General features: G+C 38.4%; 1 protein-coding gene across 1 annotated transcript; it reads left to right on the top strand.

Moving 5' to 3' along the window:
- The first annotated feature begins 12,887 nt into the window (after nucleotides 1–12,887).
- Nucleotides 12,888–16,135, top strand: LOC145104689 (polyadenylate-binding protein RBP47C'-like). The gene is made up of 6 exons (XM_079041903.1): nucleotides 12,888–13,436; nucleotides 13,965–14,451; nucleotides 14,918–14,973; nucleotides 15,171–15,301; nucleotides 15,469–15,565; nucleotides 15,700–16,135. The coding sequence occupies exons 1-6, from the start codon at nucleotides 13,047–13,049 to the stop codon at nucleotides 15,859–15,861; spliced, it is 1,323 nt and encodes a 440-aa protein (XP_078898029.1). The 5' UTR covers nucleotides 12,888–13,046; the 3' UTR covers nucleotides 15,862–16,135.
- The last annotated feature ends 3,770 nt before the right edge of the window (nucleotides 16,136–19,905 follow it).

Here is a 19,905-nt window from a genome sequence, read left to right as displayed (position 1 = left end):
TTTAGGAGAACCATATCCCCACTTGGAACTCAAAGTCTGATCGGCGTTGTCACAACCCAAAACCGGAACGGCGGAAACGTTCGGGGGTGGAGGACGTCATGTTTAGTATCACAAGACATGCATCATATTAATCAAAGAAATAAACAACCATTTCATTAGAAAGAAAGTGTTTACAAAGTATGTGTTCACATATCGTAGACTACAAAGCAAATAACAAAATAAGACATGAAGCTATACTGCTCCATCTTCTGAATCCCAGTGCGCGTACCTGTCTACTGGTCTCCTGAGAATACAAATTATTTGAAAGAGTAGATCAACATTTAAGCTGGTGAGTTCATAAGATTTTAGTGATGTAAGTAAGTTGTAAGAAAGTTGTAGTAAGTTGTAAGTTCTGTTTAGAAAAGTTCGCCTGTTCCTCCAGAAATCCTATATTTCCTGCTTTGATGAAAGATAAGTAAAAATGACTCTACAATCCTTTCTATGAGTACTAAATGGATACAAGTTATATAAAACCCAGAGTAAACAAACAATCGGTTGTGTGTATCTGCCCTAAGCCCACAACCAAACAAGGAACAGGAAATGAGGCGGAAGACACACATCCCATTGTTTGTTAGATCATCGTTGTATATAACCCTGGCGTATTCACTTGGTAGTCACGGAGTTAACTGTAATAGTTCCTTTATATTTGATGAAAAGATTCTTTAAGAAAACCCTTAATTCTTTTAGTAAAAATGGTAACCATAGTGGTTCCTTCTATAATCACTTAGTTTATACTAGCTATATATAATCTAATATCGAACAGATAGTTAATTGTGTGAATCTGCCCTAAGCCCACAACCAAACAAGGAACAGGAAATGAATCGGAAGCACACATCGAACTACCTATCGAGTATTAATTATATATAACCCTGTTGTACAAACTAAGGTATTATAGAATTAACCACCTAAGGTCCTTTAAGTTTATACTGGTTTAATAAAATGGATTAAACCCTTTACTGGTTAAGTTTCTAGTTTTGAATATCAAATGTTCTATTTGAAAAGTATGTTTTGTACTAGAAAACTGTGCATTGAATTAGTGTCCTATGACCTGACCCATACCTGGTACCCCTTATGATTACTTGGTGTATACGGAACATATATATAGCTAAGATCGAATAGATAGTAGGCTGGGTGAATCTGCTCTACGCCCATAACCAAACAATGAACAGGAAATGAAGCGGAAAGCACACATCCTACTACCTGTCGGGTCCGATTAACATATATCCCTGATGTATAAACTAAGGAATCATAAAGTTAGCATTATAGGCCCCCTTTCTACTGAATGTACTAGACTCGACTGTTCTGTTTGTAGTTTGAAAAGATGTAAGTTTTCCCTAGTTTATAACTATCTTAACTTGAAAATAGTTTGCATTAACTTTCAAATGGAACTGTCACAATATGAAAGTAATGGGAAAATGTAAGCACAGTTGTCTTTTGAATTGACATCCTGACGTACTGATTACCTTAAAACATGTTTGTTTTATTAAGGTAATAATGTGATGGATAGTACCCATACTATACGCTCTCCCTGCAAAAGACTCTGGGGACCAAACGCGACTTCCGCAAACAAATTGCTAGGCCGTGTAAATTCACATTAATGTTATATGATCATGTATACCCAATTTACTATCAACTTTTGTTTAGAACAATGAGTTAGTGATTATTGGTATAGTTAGATCATGTATTGTTCTCCTGCTATAGCATTTAGTATGTTCGTTCTGTTATAGTATCTTAGTATGTTCCTTCTGTTATCATGTATTGTATCGTCCTCCCTGTTTCTCTTTATAGTATGTTCTCTATGTTACCGTGTATTGTATCTACCTCTGTGTTTCTCTTCATAGTATGTTCTAGCATCTAGAATGAACCGAACCCCTAAACTATACCTACTATAGTTTACTATCATGTTTACTTGAACTGTTATAGAAAATACTCATTTATCTACTAAGTTATGATTGTACTTTAAAAACGGAGTTTTATAAACTATAAAGTAACATAACTTAAAAAGAGTTTTTGAAATGTTTTGATCACTTATAAAAGACATAAGTAATCTTTTGAAAGATGTTTATAACAAACATTTACACAATTATCATTGTGTTCAACTTGTATCCCCCCCCGCCCCCTTAAAAGCATTTAAAACAGTTTAAAAGATTGATTATAGGGGTATGAACTCACCTTATGTGGGTGATTCAAACGAATATGCGCGTAAGGATGAGAAGTTCCACGAATGAAGTCCCGAGACACAAACGAGTCCTAAATGACATATATTGACATATATTGGCATGAATATAGTGTTCAGAAGCAACCACATGCCAGGAAACACCCCTAGGGACTAAGAAACACTTGGACCAAGTGTTAGAATCACATGTGATTCATCTAAGGGATGTTTATGGCCACAAATTGGTGTTTGCGGCCATGGGTTTACGGCCATGGAGTTTACGGCCGTAAACTCATGGTAAAATGTGCACAAAAGGGTGATTGAATGATAGGGAAGCTTGTAGGACTATTGCTCAACAAGAGGATAAGCAAAACTAACCTTTTAGAAGGCTTTAAGGTGTTTACGACCAAGATGGATGAGTTTACGGCCGTAAACTCATGAAAATTATACACAAGATGGTGTTTTAAAGTCCTATCTATCATCCATTAGGGGTTCAAGGTCTAATGCTTGGACATGAGAAGGGTTTGCGGCCAACATGTGACCAAAACATGGGTTTACGGCCAAGGGAGATCCCATAGCCGTAAACTCTTGATGTTTATGCCTAGGTGGTTGTTTCAAGACTATGATCTAGTGTTTAACTAGTCTAACTAGATGATAGATGGAATACACACACTTTTGAGGGCCTTTGAGGAGTTTTCGGCCACCAAGAACAAGTGTGTGTTCTAGGTGTTCTTGGTGAAAGTTGATGATCTGGAAGATCTAACCAAAAGAGATGATTTTATGGATGAAATCATAGGGGTGTACTAGATTAAGAAGAATAACAACTCAAAGATGGAAGAACACTTACGTTTATGAAGATCTAGGATGAAAGGCTTGATGATACTTGAGAGAGAATGGAAGTTTCTTGAGTTGAAAGTGTAAGAATGAAAGAAAAGTGAAGGAAATGAGACTTAAGGAGGGAGTTTACGGCCAGCCTTGAGTTTACGGCCGTAAACTCATGTGTTATGGTCGTGAACTCCTTTTGGTGGTGTTTAAGGCTTGAATGTTGTACAGTGACTCTAGCAGGTACTTCCTAACACTAATTCCTTGAATGTACTAGGTTTAAAACTCATTAGAATGACCCTTAACAAGGCTAGAAGGCAATGAACTTAAGTCTGACTTTTGGTTGATTGGCTTAACTTTACAAGGCAAAAAATTTCGGGTTGTCACAGCGTCTGTCGACATAACTCTTCTGCCGACTCTGAGCTGTTTGGAACCTACTCCAAACCTGAGGAATCAACTCAGTGGTCTTAAGTACCACCTCGGTACTCCCCATAACCCGCTGACTGACCTCGCCCCAAAAAAATCGGGGTCCTTCATTTCCTCCCGTAGAGCATCTCGAAAGGAGTTTGATACATGCTGGCGTAATAACTGTTGTTATATGAAAATTCCGCTAACGGAAGATACGTATCCCAACTCCCACCAAAGTCGAAAACATACGCCCGAAGCATATCCTCTAGGGTCTGAATAGTCCGCTCGCTCTGACCATCGTTTTGCGGATGGAATGTTGTGCTGAAATGGAGACGAGTACCCAACTCGTCATGGAACCTCTTCCAAAACCTGGAAGTAAACCGAACATCTCTGTTTGAAACCACCGAAACTGGCATTCCCATGTCGTGCCACAACCTCCCTGATATATACCTCAGCCAATTTCTCTATAGAAATACTCTCCTAAATCGGGATAAAATATGCGCTCTTGGTCAATCGATCCATGATGACCCAAATCGAATCCACTCCGCGCGTAGTCTGAGGCAACTTTGCGATAAAATCCATGGTAATATCCTCCCATTTCCATACGGGAATCTCCAACGGCTGCATTTTGTCGTGAGGGTGCTGGTGTTCGGCCTTGACTTTCTTGCAAGTCAAGCACCGCTCCACATACCAAGCTACATCGCGCTTCATGCAGGGTCACCAATAATCAGGATGAAGATCCCTATACATCTTCGTCGCCCCGGGATGAATGGAGAACCTAGACTTGTGCGCCTCCTCCATCAGAACCTGATGCACACTGCCCCAATACAGAACCCAAACCCGCCGATGAAGAGTCAACAACCCCCGATTATCATAATCGAAGGAAGCCATTTGAACCACAATACGTTCACTCTTCCGGTGCTCTTCCTTCATAGCCTCGATCTGAGCCTCCCGGATCCACTCCAACAATAGAGTAATCATAGTCATCCTCAAACATATATCCCTGATCGGAGCCGCGACCGCCTTGCGGTTGAGAGCATCGGCCACTACATTGGGCTTCCTCGGGTGATAAAGAATCTCACAATCATAATCCTTCACCACATCCAACCACCGACGATGCCTCATGTTCAGATTTGGCTGATCCATCAGATACCTCAGGCTCTTGTGATCCGTTTAAATAGTACAACGGACCCCATAGAGGTAATGCCGCCAAATATTGAGGACGAAAACCACAACCCCAGCTCCAAATCATGAGTCGGATAATTAGCCTCATGAGGCTTCAGCTGCCTCGAAGCGTAAGCGATCACGCGACCCCTATTCATCAACACTGCCCCCAAACCCGTGATCGACACATCAAAGTAAACCACAAAATCCTCAACACCCTCCGACAGGGTCAAAATCGATGCCTCATACAACCGATGTCTCAAGGTCTCAAAAGTTGCAAGCTGCTTAGGCCCCCAATGAAATGTAACCGTCTTCTTTGTCAACCGAGTCAAAGGAACAACTATCTTGTAGAAATCCTAGATAAACCTCCGATAATAACCTGCTAGACCAAAGAAACTCTGAATCTCAGATGGAGACTTCGGAACCTCCCACCGCATCACGGCCTCGACCTTGGCCGGATCGACCAGAATACCATTCTGGTTGACAAGGTGCCCCAAAAACTGCACCTTGCGCAACCAGAACTCAAACTTGGAGAACTTTGTGAAAAATCTCTCCCTCCTCAACGTCTCCAGCACTTCCCTCAAGTGCTCTTCGTGTTGCTCCTGGGTCTTGGAATAGACCAAGATATCATCAATAAATACAATCACAGACCGATCCAACACTGGCCTACATACGCGGTTCATGAGATCCATGAACGCGGCTGGAGCATTGGTGAGCCCAAAAGGCATCACCACGAACTCGTAATGAGCATAATGAGTCCAGAAGACTGTCTTCTGCATCTCCTTATCCCTAACCCTCATCTGATGATAACCCAATTGCAAATCAATCTTGGAGAACCAAGATGCACCCTGAAGCTGGTCAAATAGATCATCAATCCTCGGGAGTAGATAACGGTTCTTCACTGTTACCTTATTCAGCTCTAGGTAGTCAATGCATATACGATGGGACACATCCTTATGCTTCACAAACATGATCGACGCTCCCCATGGCGAACTGCTCGGTCGAATGAATCCCTTGTCTAACAGCTCCTGCATCTTGGGAGGAGCCAACTGATACGGTGCTTTGGCTATTGGAGCCGCACCTGGAACCAGATCAATCCCGAACTCAACCTGCCTCTCCGGAGGCACCCCAGGAAAATCCTCTGGAAACACATCGGGATAATCCCGCACAACTGGCACATCATCCGCGGTCCCCTTACCCTTATCCCGTATATCCATAACATAGGCAACAAATCCTGAACAACCCTGTTGAATATAACGCCTGACCCTTGCTGCTGAACACAAATGCAGCCCACTCTGAGCTCTCTCTCCCTGAACCAATAACTCTCCCCCATTGGGGTTCGAATCCGAAGTAACCGCTGCTCACAGTCGATCACCGCCCATTGGGGCTCAGCTAATCCATACCCACAATAACCGTGTTCCCACGCAAAGGAATGGAAACCAAATCAATCGGATGCTGCTCGATGAACATCTGAAGAATACAACCCCAATGAACCCTTGCTACCCGGACAGATCGATCATCTGCAATCTCGACATCTAAAGGACAATCCAGCTCCCCCAGAGCTCTATCAAACCTCTTGCTAAGTGCAAGCGATACAAAGGATCGGGTAGCCCCCGAATCAAACAATACCAAAGCAAAAATACCGTTCACGAGGAACAATCCTAAAATAAGACACATAAATATAAGCAAGCAATTCAATATAAATAAAGAGATAAGGAGAAGATACATACCCGTCATCACATCAGGTGCTGTACGAGCCTCCTCGGCCGTCAACTGGAAAGCCCCGCTCTTCACCGCAAGTGCATCCGCCTTGCCCTGGCGGCCGTCGGTGATCCGAAGAGTCGAAGGAGAGGGTGCTGACACTGGCCCTGCTGTAGCCAAACTTGGACATTAGGCCTTCTTGTGGCCCCTCTGATTGCAATGAAAACAAACCATATCAGATCGAGGGGTGGTGGTGGTATCAGTACAATCCCTGCTATAATGACCCGTCCGGCCGCACTCGAAGCAGCTCGAACCACCCACCCTGTTCATTCCCTCTTGCGTCCTGCCGCACTTCCCACAGCGACTATGGCCCTGTTGGCCTCTCGATCTCGAATCCTAAACCTTGGGCCTCTTTCCTGATCCCCCTGAAACCTGAGCCTAGTCCGACTTCCTCTTCCTCTCTATCTCAATATCAATATCCCTCTCTCGGACTCTCACTATCATATCCTCCAGTATCTTGCAACTAGATCAGCTCACAAACTGTCGAATATCGCTCCTCAACATCTCGTGATAACTCGCCTTCTTCATCTCCTCGTCCGCAACATACTGCAGAACCAAAAGTGCCCTCTCCCGAAACATCACGGTGATCTCAGCCACCGTCTCAGTAGTCTGGCGGAGATCCTGAAACTTTCGCGCCAACTGTTCACCTTGATCACTGGTGCAAACTTAACCCTGAACCTAGTCACAAAATCATCCCTTGACATAGAATCAACAGCCTCATCACCAACGGAGCACCCAACCTCCTCCCACCAATCTCGTGCCCTGTTCTTCAGAAGATAGGATGCAAGTCTGACCTTTGCCCCTCGGGACAACTGCTGGTGCTGAAAGCGTTAGCAACATCTGCTAACCACCACTTGCTCGCTATCAGGTCCTTTTCCCCAAAGTAGTCTGGAGCCCCACACGCCTGGAACTCCCTGAAGGTCAATGAACGCGCCCCTACCAAGGCCACCATCTCAGAACAAAATGAGCTCAACCACTCATCCAAAATCTCCAGAATGCCCTCATTGACTGTACCATAGATCACAAGAGTCTACTCAAGAATGCAACGCGTAATCTCAGACGAAATGAACTCCCTCGTCTAGTCATCCAAGTGCCCGGCTCCAAAACCTGAGCCCGACCCTCCCCAGCACCAGAACTGCCAACCGATCTACCTCGCAGAGTCACCATACTAAAAATAGACCATATAAACCATCATAATACACATCAAAATATATCAAGGGATCACAAACTCTACAAGATTCCTGGTTTCTTTGCAACTCTCCTTGACTCGAGTACGAATTCTCTGCTTCTAGTAGTACGGGCCCAAACTACCTTCCACATATATCCGTACTTTCCTCAAGGATTGCCTTGAATCCACCAAGTCACAATATATCCATACAATTAACCCTCATCAAGATAAGGCTCCCAGCATTACATCTCTTCCTAGGTTTTCCTAGGGCAAAATCCACACCAATCTCTGCCATCAGCTGCGGAAGGAACTCCTGCTAACTCCCTCTAACTAGCTCGTGAATACAATTACATATCACCAAAACCAGATAATTCTTCGAATGAGAGGTCTCACACTACAATGCTTGTACTTAAACAAGAGCTGCACAATAGAGTTAAAACCTAACCTTCTAAAATTATCTAGTCTTAGTAATATGTAACTTAACGTATTCACTTACTAGTTAGATGAAGCTACTGAGAACTCCTAAGAAGAACAAAGCAAGCAGCATTCGAGCATCAAGTAATCAGAACCAAGCATAACCTAATCAGGCCATCCTATCACTGACTGATTAGTACTAGCATGCAAGTCTACAAGCTCATACAATATGCATACAAAGGCATATCTCCTAGCATTCTATCATGCAAATATTGAGCAGATACTTAGCCCTACCTAGCATGTGATTCATATATTCACAATTCAAATCATATCAGATAACATGTATGGGTATTTTAGGAAAACTTATTTGAGCTCGTTCGATTGCATGCACCACGCCCTTCCTTGTATTAGAAAACCCTTTTCTTAAAAATACATTTATTTTTGAAAAACATTACCAAATCCTCAGTTTAAGTTCACACACACCCGAAAGTATGTCCGAATCCCTCAAACCAAGGCTCTGATACCAACTTGTAACGTCCTAATACAAGACCCAAAAAATTTATTTTTAATTTTATAAAAATAGTAATCCAATAATTGTTATACAACCCAGAAAGACCAAAGTATGTCACTACATCATATCATATCAGAGTAAATCTCAAAATGCGGAAAAAGGTGGTGTATGCTCTGCAATCATCTCGTGCTCTTCCCTTTCGATCCGGAAATACCTGAAACATAAACTGAAAACCATAAACGTAAAGCTTAGTGAGTTCCCTAAAATACCACATACCATACATAAATAAACACATACTGGGCCCCCGCCCAACATCGGGCCTCGCCCGACATCGAGCCCTGCTCGGATTATAGATCGGTCATTCATTAGGCCTCTCCTGACATCGGGCCCCGCCCGGTACACATAATAAACATATACACATATAATCTTGCTAACACATGCGATAATCACAAAACAATAGCATACAATACAGTCATCGTGCCTCGCTCGACATCGAGCCTCGCTCGGTATACCAACACATAACCCATGCAAGAGTCACGCACTAGCATCCTATCATAATAATCATGGGCTGATATTGGTGCCTTCGACCCGCTAAACATAATAAGGAAACTCACCTCAAACTGCTGAATCTCATAGATAAATGTCTAACTGCTGGCCTACTAAAATCCCCGCTCTATAAATCACAAAATAACATCCAATTAATAATTGGATCCCGACTCACACCAAGAGTCCAAACTAGGGTAAAAGACCTTTTTACCCTTTACCCAACTTGGCCCAATCCAACTGTCCAAAAAGCCCAAATTCCAAAATAATCACCCAAAGCCCAAATATGAACCAATTTTCCAAATTGGGCCCAAATCCCTTTTGTGGGCCTTCAATCCAAAAGAGTCCAATAAAATAACATCAGCCCCAAAATAGAATTATGATGGCCCAAGACTACTAAGGTCGAACGTGGGCCCAAAACCGAGAAGCCCACAATTCTGAAGCCCACTGCTGAGTATGCAGGGGGTACTCAGCTTTTACCCTTAAGTTACTCACTCTGGGGCTTGTACATGTAGCGTACCAGCTTGTACGCCCATCGTACCCCCAGTTTAGCCAACTTCCCACATTAAGCTTTTATTCGGTTAAGACTTCAACCCAACACTCAAATCTGACTTCCTTAAGGTGGTTTATCACGTAAAGTTGGCAACTTTACATGCATGCATGGCTTAATGGGTTTCTATAGCTCAAAAGAACTTAATATAGGATCTTAACAGATGCATAAGTCCATAAACACCTCAAAGCTTGCATTTTTATGGACAAAGGGACCAAAAGAACCCTAGATCTACCATCAATCACTTCTAGAGTGAATCAAGAGGCTCAAAAATCATTCCAAGGACTCAAAAAGCACAAAATGGCATCAAAACTAGATCTAGCATCACGGATTAGCAAGATGGGAGCTGTTTACCTCACAAGGAAGGCAAATGATGAACAAATCCCAGATCCTCAAGATCCAAGCACAACTTCAAATGGTTCACTTCTTCTTCTCCTTCACAAAGCACCAACAATCACACTTTATGGCTCAAATCTCTCAAAAACTCACTAAGGTTTTGATTTTTGGACAAGAGGGGATGAAGTTTGTCTAAAAATGACCTAGTGAGGCTATCACAAGGTTTAAATAGGTTGTAATACCCTAAAAATTAGGGTTTCATACTTGCTCAAGTACGCCCAGCGTACATGGATGAGCTCTACGACCATAACAGGCTAGTACGCTAAGCGTACCTCCCAGTACGCCTAGCGTACTAGATTAAGGACCAATTTTGCAAACTTTTTAATAAGAAGAGTTAAACATTAAACTTACCAAATTCAAGTGTTACAAAATCTTTTCCTTATTAGCATCTAGGAGGCTTCTGGAAACCCTAGAAAGGCTCCTAAACCCGTCCACCCTAGGATGGTTCTAAAATTGCCTCTTTTGTTCAACCATTGAACGATTACAATTCACCCCTTGCACCTTTAATTAATTCCAATTAATCCTAAATTAATTCTACATTAATTATGATTAATAATTAATCAATTCTAATTGATTTCTCATTAATTTATTAATCATATAAATTAACAAATCAATTACTTTAACAATTGATCTTATATTAATTTATTAATCACATAATAAATTAACAAACCAACTATCTATTTTCAATTAATATATTAATCATATAATATATTAACAAATCATTTCCTCATAATTTCCAATTAGTTTATTAATCATATAATAACCTAATAAATCATCATATCTCTATAAATGTCATTCTAATCAAGTTCTAGTTATGAGGACAACCCAAAAATGACTTTGTTTTTATTTGAAAGTTTATACCAATTTAGTTATAAGCTTAGACATCTTAATCCAACATCATTTACCTTAAATAGATGTTACAGTATAAAATAGATCATTGACTTGAAAAAAGCTACTTTTTTTCTCCATCTCTTTTCTTCTCTTGAACTGTGAGTTTCTCTCGCTCACTTCCTCTCTCCGTCTTCCAATGGTTGTGTAGATTTGGGTGTTCTAAGTTATTTATCCTTTAAGGCTTATTTGGTATAAGTTCTTTAAGGCTTAAGAAGTATATAATACAAGTGAAGACTAACATCTTTTGGTGGTTTACCCTTGCTTGTTGGATATATATAGAGAGCTTCTACTTTTGAGTCTTTACCATATTCATCAACTTCCAACCTCCCGAGAGGATTCAAAGTCTTCAAAAGTTGTAGTTCTTTTTTCTTCTATGGTTGTTTTAATCTTTCTATGTATTGGAAAATGATCATTGGTGGTTATAAAATGGTTTTAATGTTATTCAAATGTTAATGTTTCCGTTGCCTAAACTCGTAGTTTTTATAAACTATTTTTGAATAAAACCCAAGAATAATCGCGTTATCAAAACTTCTACATAAATCCTTACTTTTGATCATCGAGAGTTATTATATGTTGAAAGTTATTATAGGGTTTGACGGTGACGGTGTATAGGTGATTGTTGGACATAGTGTGTTAGAGAGTTACGAAAACAAGTGACGACAATATATAAAGACACATCTGACAACTAAAAAGTTCTTGATGTGCGTGTGTAGATGGGTTGCAAAGTCAACATAAAAATTGACCGGTAACCGACCAAATAAATTTCATATTACTTACGGTGTATAGGTGATTGTTGGACATGGTGTGTTAGAGAGTTACGAAAACAAGTGACGACAAGATATAAAGACGCATCTGACAACTAAAAAGTTCTTGATATGCGTGTGTAGATAGATTGCAAAGTCAACATAAAAACTAGCTTGTAACCAACCAAATAAATTTCATATTACTTAATCTGGTTGAAAATGCAAAATGATTTCTATTACAGATAAATAATAAAGTCATTAATACCGACATAGATAATAAAATCCAATGTTATTGAGGTAATTAATCATTATTTTAGATTAACAACTTTTGTAAGTAAAACTTTTAACGTAACCAATATATTTCTTACTTATCAAATATTAAAAAAAAGAGTTCAAGATTGATAACATTAGTCATTTACGTTAATAAATTTTACCTTTGTGGATAAGATTTTTATTGTTTATTAGTTATTATTATTATTATTTTAAATAATTCCATTAACTATTTACCCCATTTGATGACATGTATTTTGGGTAAAGAAACAGAGTACTTGGGTTATGCCTGAATGGTGTACGTACTGGTGGCGCTGAAACCTATGCATTTCCTGATTTGAAAGCCACATCAAGTCATCAACTGTGTTTCTCAGATTCACTTAAACATTATTTTAGGGAAGACTATGAACTAAGAAGATCAAACTCAATCCATCTTTGGTCCAGATTTTTTTTTTCGGTTTTTAAACCTTTTCAATGAAAATTTGAATTTAAATTATTGGTTATATTTTATTTGGGCCCTCTCAATTTATTTTAAGAATAAAACGTTAAGGTGTGTTGTTAGATCATATTGATCAGATAATCAAATACTAAAAATCAATCTGTTTTATTATATTCGTTATTTTATAGAATTTAAACTATGGAAAGAAAATTTACTAATAATGGAAAAACCAAATCTTTCTAATAATATATTGTGACAATCCTATCCTTACCATTCAAAATTTATGGAATATTTTATATTGATGGAATTATGACAGTGTTTAAACTACTCAAAACTATATGATACATCAATATTACTATTTTTATGTTGATGAATTAAATAATTAAAAGGTGTAGATTATAGAATACATAATTATATACCAAAATAAATCTAACAATATGATATGAAATGATGTTTTATTTTTCCTTTTACTACCAAAAGAAGGAAATAATCAGTGGCGGCCGACCATAACTAAAAGAGCACACTTCCAAGGCTTAGCTCAGATAATGTAAACTCAACGGCCCATATTGCAAAACCGCTATTTAATCCAACGGCTGATAAATCATACGCGTCATGAAGTAGGGCTTCCCATGAATCCTTCCATAACCTCTCTCTCTTATCTCTTTTTCTCTCGAAACTCTCAGATTCGCCGTTTTCATTACACAAACCTATACGTATAACAAATATCATTTTAGACTTTCTGAATTTATTTTCAAAGAGACTGTGCTTGAAGATGCAATCAGCTACTAACGGTGGTGGCTCTGATCCGCAGCAACAAACCCAGAACAGTACTCAGCCTGCGGTGGTGGCGACGACAACGACGACAGCGGCGGCTCCACCGGTTGTAGGGGTTGGGCCACAACAGCAACAGTGGGTGGCGATGCAGTACCCAGCGGCGGCGATGGTAATGCAGCACCAAATGATGGCGCCGTCTCCGGGGCATTACTCGATGGCCCCACACTACGTACCCTACCATCCCCACCACCTCCACCATCCGGTGGCACAACAGCCGCAGCAGGGATCAGGTGGCGGCGGCGGAGAGAACAGAACGATCTGGGTCGGTGACCTTCATAATTGGATGGATGAGGATTACCTTCGTAACTGCTTTGCTTCCACCGGCGAGGTATTTAATTAATTAATTCAATCTTTTATTTACATTACTTTTCGATTTCTTCGCACATGGTTTTATCATGTGCTAAATGTGATCTATTGTTAATTAAAGATGTCTGATTTTGTTATTTGTGGAACTGAAGCAATCTATTTATTGTCCAAATCTTGTTAAAGATAATTCAAATCTCCAATCTTTAGTTATAATCAAATATTAATTAATCGACCTTTCAATTTACGTTGTAATAATCTTCATTTCATTCATATACATTAATGACCACCATCTTCACCGCCGGTGACTGTGGATACTGCCGCCTTTGGTGCCGGTGTCGGTATACATGACCATCTATGATATTGTACACCTGTCTCACTGTCTGTGGACAAGTTAATATAAATGTCACCATTAATGATAATAAGCAAATGCATCAATGATGTTTTAAACCATATCTTAAAGCATTAATGAGGTAAATCCATTTAACTGATGCTTTACTACTTGATACTTTTAAAATGTTTTGTTATCTTGGTTAATTTATATAATTTGCAGGTTGCTTCAATCAAAGTGATTAGAAATAAGCAGACAGGTTTCTCAGAGGGATATGGATTTGTGGAGTTTTTTTCACATAGTGCAGCGGAAAAGGTTTTGCAGAGTTATACATGCCTTGCTATGCCGAATACAGAACAACTACAACTATTCCGATTGAACTGGGCGACATTTAGCATGGGAGATAAGCGGTCAAACAATGGTTCTGATCTTTCAATATTTGTAGGAGATTTAGCTGCGGATGTAACTGATACTTTATTGCATGAAACTTTTGCTAATAAATATCCATCGGTTAAAGCTGCGAAAGTGGTCATAGATGCAAACACTGGTAGATCCAAAGGGTATGGTTTTGTAAGGTTTGGAGATGATAGCGAGAGGACTCAAGCCATGACTGAAATGAATGGGACATACTGTTCAAGTAGGCCCATGCGTATTGGTGCTGCTACCCCACGAAAATCGTCTGGTTATCAACAACAATATGGCTCACAAGGTACATTTTTATTCAATTTAGGCTTTTTTTTTGGGTATTAAGTGTTAGGTGGATAGACTACAGTGTTGAATAAATTATGTTTAAAAATATCTAAAGAAGTGATGACGCATATACTTGGTGAAATAGACGAAAAAATAAATGAAGAAAAAATTTGTACACTCACGACTTAACGCGAAAACCTGGTTTTCTAGACGTTATGCATTCATTAAAAAGAAACTGGTTTAAGCTTTGTCCCAATTAAATAAAAAATAAACTATACCTTAGCCAAGTTTCTTATTGAATACTGGACGAAAGAGACATTTAATGTATTCAGAAACATTTGTTTAGGAAACGAGCCTCGTTGTACCAAGGTCTTCGTTTATCCTTAATTTGTTGAATTTTTCGATGTGTCATACTCAGTTTAAACCATTTTTATAGTATGCAAACCAAATGTAGCTCAGTTAGAATTTATTTGCTTGTTTCTTAGGTGGTTATATGTCAAATGGTGGCTCTCAATCTGATGGAGATTCTAATAATACAACGGTCAGTACGTATGGTCTTAATTTTTTTTGTCTGGGCCCGTTTGTTATGTTAGATATGATATTTGACTGCGACCATAATGACTGGCCTCAATGTGGTGGACCATGTACAAGATTCAGTGCAAAAGACATAAATGCCCTTGAAATGAAGGTCTCTTATATGGTTTTACTTTCGGCTAATTACTCTTGGATTGGTTGTAGATTTTTGTTGGAGGGCTTGACCCTACTGTAAGCGATGAGGATCTTAGGCAGCCTTTCTCCCAGTATGGTGACATAGTTTCAGTTAAAATACCCATTGGAAAAGGATGCGGGTTTGTACAATTCGCCAACAGGTACGTATGTCTTTCTGCTTTAAAATATCTTCAAATCATTAGCAAGATTCTTTAATAAAGTAACCAACTTGTGAATGAAAGATCGCTGGTTTGATTAACCAAGATTTATGATTATTAAAAGAGTTGTATAGATTTGTTTTGGCTGCCCTTTTGACATGTATTTGCAGAAATAATGCGGAGGAGGCACTGCAGAAACTAAATGGCACAACAATTGGGAAGCAAACTGTGCGACTTTCTTGGGGACGTAACCCTGCAAATAAGCAGGTATTAATTTCTTTTATATAACGATTAAAAGTCCATTTTATATAACGATTATAATTCAAGTTTATGTTTCTTGGTGCTTTGTTGAATTCATATGTATATATTCACACGTATCTCTGATTTATGATCGTTTGTAGATGAGAAATGAGTTTGGGAACCAGTGGGCGGGAGCATATTATGGGGGGCACATGTATGATGGATACGAGTATGCCATGACACCACCTCATGACCCGGGAATGTATGCTGCAGCATATGGGGCTTATCCGATGTATGGCATTCATCAACAACAAGTAAGCTAATCGAGGATTCTGGATAGCATCAATTAAAAATGGACACAAAATTGTGTTCCATTTACATCTTTGTAGTGTCTCTCTTGGGAGTGTAGAATGCGCCCAATTCTCTCCTCCCTCTGAATGTGGAGTGGTGGTTGAATTTTGACTACATGAGGTAGTGTTTTGTAGGGTTTTCGGTGAACATGTGGTTCTTTTCGCATGTATGGGATTTTAACTGTAAGACTCGCGGTAATCTTAATAAACTAAATCACAAAAGCTTATATGGTAGCTTGTTAATTTATTCTTCCATCTAATCGAACATTGAAGTTTGATTTTGGAAATGGCCAACTCCTCAAGATGGCATTTCTTGAAGTTTGACTTTGAATCGATTAATATATCCAAGGATTTATATATGCCTTGAGTATATGAATTGCTGTATGATGGTTTTAAAATAAGTTGCTTTGTGATCCTTTACCTCATCACGTCATCTTTAAGGTTTGTGTTTGTTATCAGAAAGAGAATTGGCCATTAGAAACCTTTTTAGGACCATTTTTGATGATGACCATGAGAACTACATTCATGTCTTTTGCACATATAAAATATTAAACTCGAGTCTTTGTCCCATTTTTTTTCGGTCGATTTTTCTTAAATATTTTTGTCTTGTTGACATCAACCTTAGAAAGCTTATTTCATAATATTTTTTTTTAGAATCTCAATAATCTTATAATATTATTTCCCCCCGCGACAATCAAGAGCATTTTTCAAAAAGCTAATGATTTAGTTGAAGTTGGGCGAGCTAGTTCTAACAAAGGAATGAAGAAGGAAGATTAGGGGAATTAGGTATATCATGAAAAGAAAAAAAAAGGTGAGATAAGGTTAAGAAACTCAATTAAATGTTTGAGATGAATCAATGATAGACAAAAGAAATATACTTAACATCATACAAACCAATTTATCAATTTTATGACTCACTAAGTTACTTGAAAAAGTAATTGAAAATATTTTCAATAGTTCAAAAAACATATAAAATGACGAATCATGTAATAAAGATCAAGTATCCAAGACCCAACAAGCTAGAGATAGGAAACACAAATTCCATACACACAATTGGAAACTTGCAAAACATTTCTTGTCATAAGTGTCACTAACTTGTAAGTCATCACCATTCTTTATGCTGGAGTGAATAGTAACACTCCTAGCACATTGTCTTGTAGGTTTTTTTATTGTCATATAAGCTCAACATGTATGCATTGAAAATATAGGGAGTGGTAGTGTGAGATTTTATAGGTTTTATTTGAAAAAAAAATTAAAAAAGAAAATAAAATAGCAAGAGGCAATCACATCCCAAGATTCAACCTTCTCTCTCCTTTCTCTTGTCGCTACACTGGTGGCGCGTGGAAGCTAGCGAGCCCCTTGGTGGCGCGCCCTAGTGACGAGTTTGGCGACCCCCACTCCTTGAGGCCTTACAACTCATAATCAAACTTATTATTACAACACTTAACACTTTCATCTAGTGGCTCCTTCTTGAATATCAACTTTTATTCTTACCTTGTCCAACATCACAGAGTTTAATTAGAACAATCAAGCCAAAGGAAAATGAAATTATTTGATACCATTAGGTAGCAATATTATTTTAAAATTTTCAAAAGAAGCAAACGTGAAACGTGTAAGAATACTTTACTACTCTATTATTTGTATTTCAACTTTGTAACATATTTTTTCCCTAGGTTTGTGCTATCTAATAAAATTTATTGATATTCTAGAACAAAAATCATAGACTCTAGCATTCATATAACATGTGGAGAGACATAAGAGCTTAGTGAAATTTAGGTGGCAAAGTTTTCGCTCTAATTCATGAAAATGATTATGAGGAATCACTTTTGCTGGTAGATTTTAAAGATCTGATGAAGATCATTATGGATATTGCTTGTATTAATTGCATTCTCAAATTCACAATATGATTACGACATCCATCTTTATATTTCGAATTGTGAGAAATGACAATGAATTGTTTGAAATTTCAAAGACTTATAGTTATAAGTTATGAAATGGTTTAACACACACATATGTTATTCAATGAAGGTGTATAAGCTTAAGAAGTCTAGTTGGAAACTTATCGAAGTACCGCGTAACATAAATCTGTACTTCAGTAAGTAATTAAAGAGTATTGATTTCTAGAAGTCTAATTGATTTATGGTTACATGTCAGAGCTAATGGGAGCATAATTGTTATGCTACTATTGCATGTTGGCAATATTGTTCGTAGGGAACAAAGTTTGGTAATTGTTTCACTATGATAGACTTAAGAGAGAGGGCACTGATACTTTTTTTTTCGAATCTAAAGGATTAGATCATGTAGTTTAATAGAACTTAGTCATAGACATATGTGAATATCATGTTGAAATGGTTAGACATAGGAAATTTTGATGAGTTTTAGACATTACAAAACAAACTTAAAACTCTTAAGTGTGCATGCTAAAACAAGATCTATGTTTTCACTATTGAACCTATAACTATGAACATCAAAATAAGAACCCTAGAAACCCTAGGTTATTTTCGAAATCACAAAAAAGGGTTTAGGATTAAATATCTTATTGTTATTATAGCAAATAACAATGATCCTTGTTTTCTTGAAGCTTTGGAAGCAAGCACCACAATCGTCGTGCCTCTAATGGTTCACACCCACGCAGCAAAAAGGATATTGAGGAGAGATGAGGGAGGAGGTAAGAAATTCGACCAACCCTTGGGGAAATTATAAGTGCCAAAAATCAAAGGCCTAGGGGCCTTTATATAGTGCGGGAAGGAAGCACTGTATAACCCTAATCTAAATATAATAATAATATTTCAAATTGGTAATTATCGAGCTTCATATTTATCCACACGTGATATTCTATAAACCCTATAATATCCCTTAGAAACCGTCTAAGCCTCTAGGAAGGTTCTAGAGTGCCTCTAGTTCAACTATTGAACAATTACACTTTAACCCCTACACTTTTAATTAATTCTTTTGATCCCAAAACTAATTCCAATTAATTTCTGATTAAATATTAATTAAATATTATTTATAATTAATAGATTATTCTCATAATATATTAATAAACTATTTATTTTAATTTATTAATCAAATAATAAATCAACCTCTCTCTCCAAAAATCATCATGTCCAATTGCTAGGTTTGAGGGCAACCCAAAAGGACTATGTTACTATCAATCAAGTTTATACCAATTATAGTTATGGGCTTAGATACCTAATCCAACATTATCCCACTTGGATAAGTCTGTAACTATAATTGAACTAGGGATGTCAAAAACCCCCGTGGGACCCCGCTCCCGTGGGACCCCGATACCGTACGAGACTAAATTTAAAAAAAAAACCGGGAGCAGGAGCGGGGGCGGGGGCAGAATTAAACCCCGTTTATTTTCAGGACCGGGGTCGGGAGTCGGTATTTCCGTTCCGTACTCCCGCGGGGGCCCCGGTTGTACATTTATGTAAAAAATATATATTTAATATAAAATACATATACAAAATAGATTTTCTAATTTTAGGTTTAGTGTAGGTTTCACTTTCCCGTTTCCAATTAATGGATGTTGAAGATGTAGCGAATTGATTATATATTTTTGGACATGTAAGTATTTTATATTTGTAATGTTGGATTTGTCGTATTTTATATTTGTAAGATTGTTGGAATTGTCGTTTTGTAATGTTGGATTTTTAATTTTTTAGTTTCTAAAAGATTAGGTTTTAAGCTTTTAAAGTTATTAAAAATAGTTTTTTTTAGCCTAAAACAAAGCAGTTTTTTAGCAAAAAAATCGAATTTTAAGCCTATAAACCGGGGGACCGGGGGCGGGTCCGGAAGCTATGTAAACGGGGGATCCGGGGGCGGGGGAAACAACTGATTTCTGGAGCGGGGGAGGGGGCAGCTATTTCCACTCCCGTTTGATCTCGTTGACATCCCTAAATTGAACACATGAATGTAGGCGTTCGACCCACGAGTATAGTGAGGAGACTCACCTCAATCTGAAGATAACCGAATCACACACGCGCTGCTGCTACAAAGGCTCCTCACACTAAA

This window comes from Lactuca virosa, chromosome 1, assembly GCF_052849685.1.
Source record: "Lactuca virosa cultivar CGN04683 chromosome 1, Lactuca_virosa_CGN04683_v6, whole genome shotgun sequence".
Classification (NCBI taxonomy): Eukaryota; Viridiplantae; Streptophyta; class Magnoliopsida; order Asterales; family Asteraceae; genus Lactuca; species Lactuca virosa.
The sequence above is the reverse complement of the archived record's forward strand: the minus strand, read 5'-3'. Positions and strand labels throughout refer to the sequence as shown.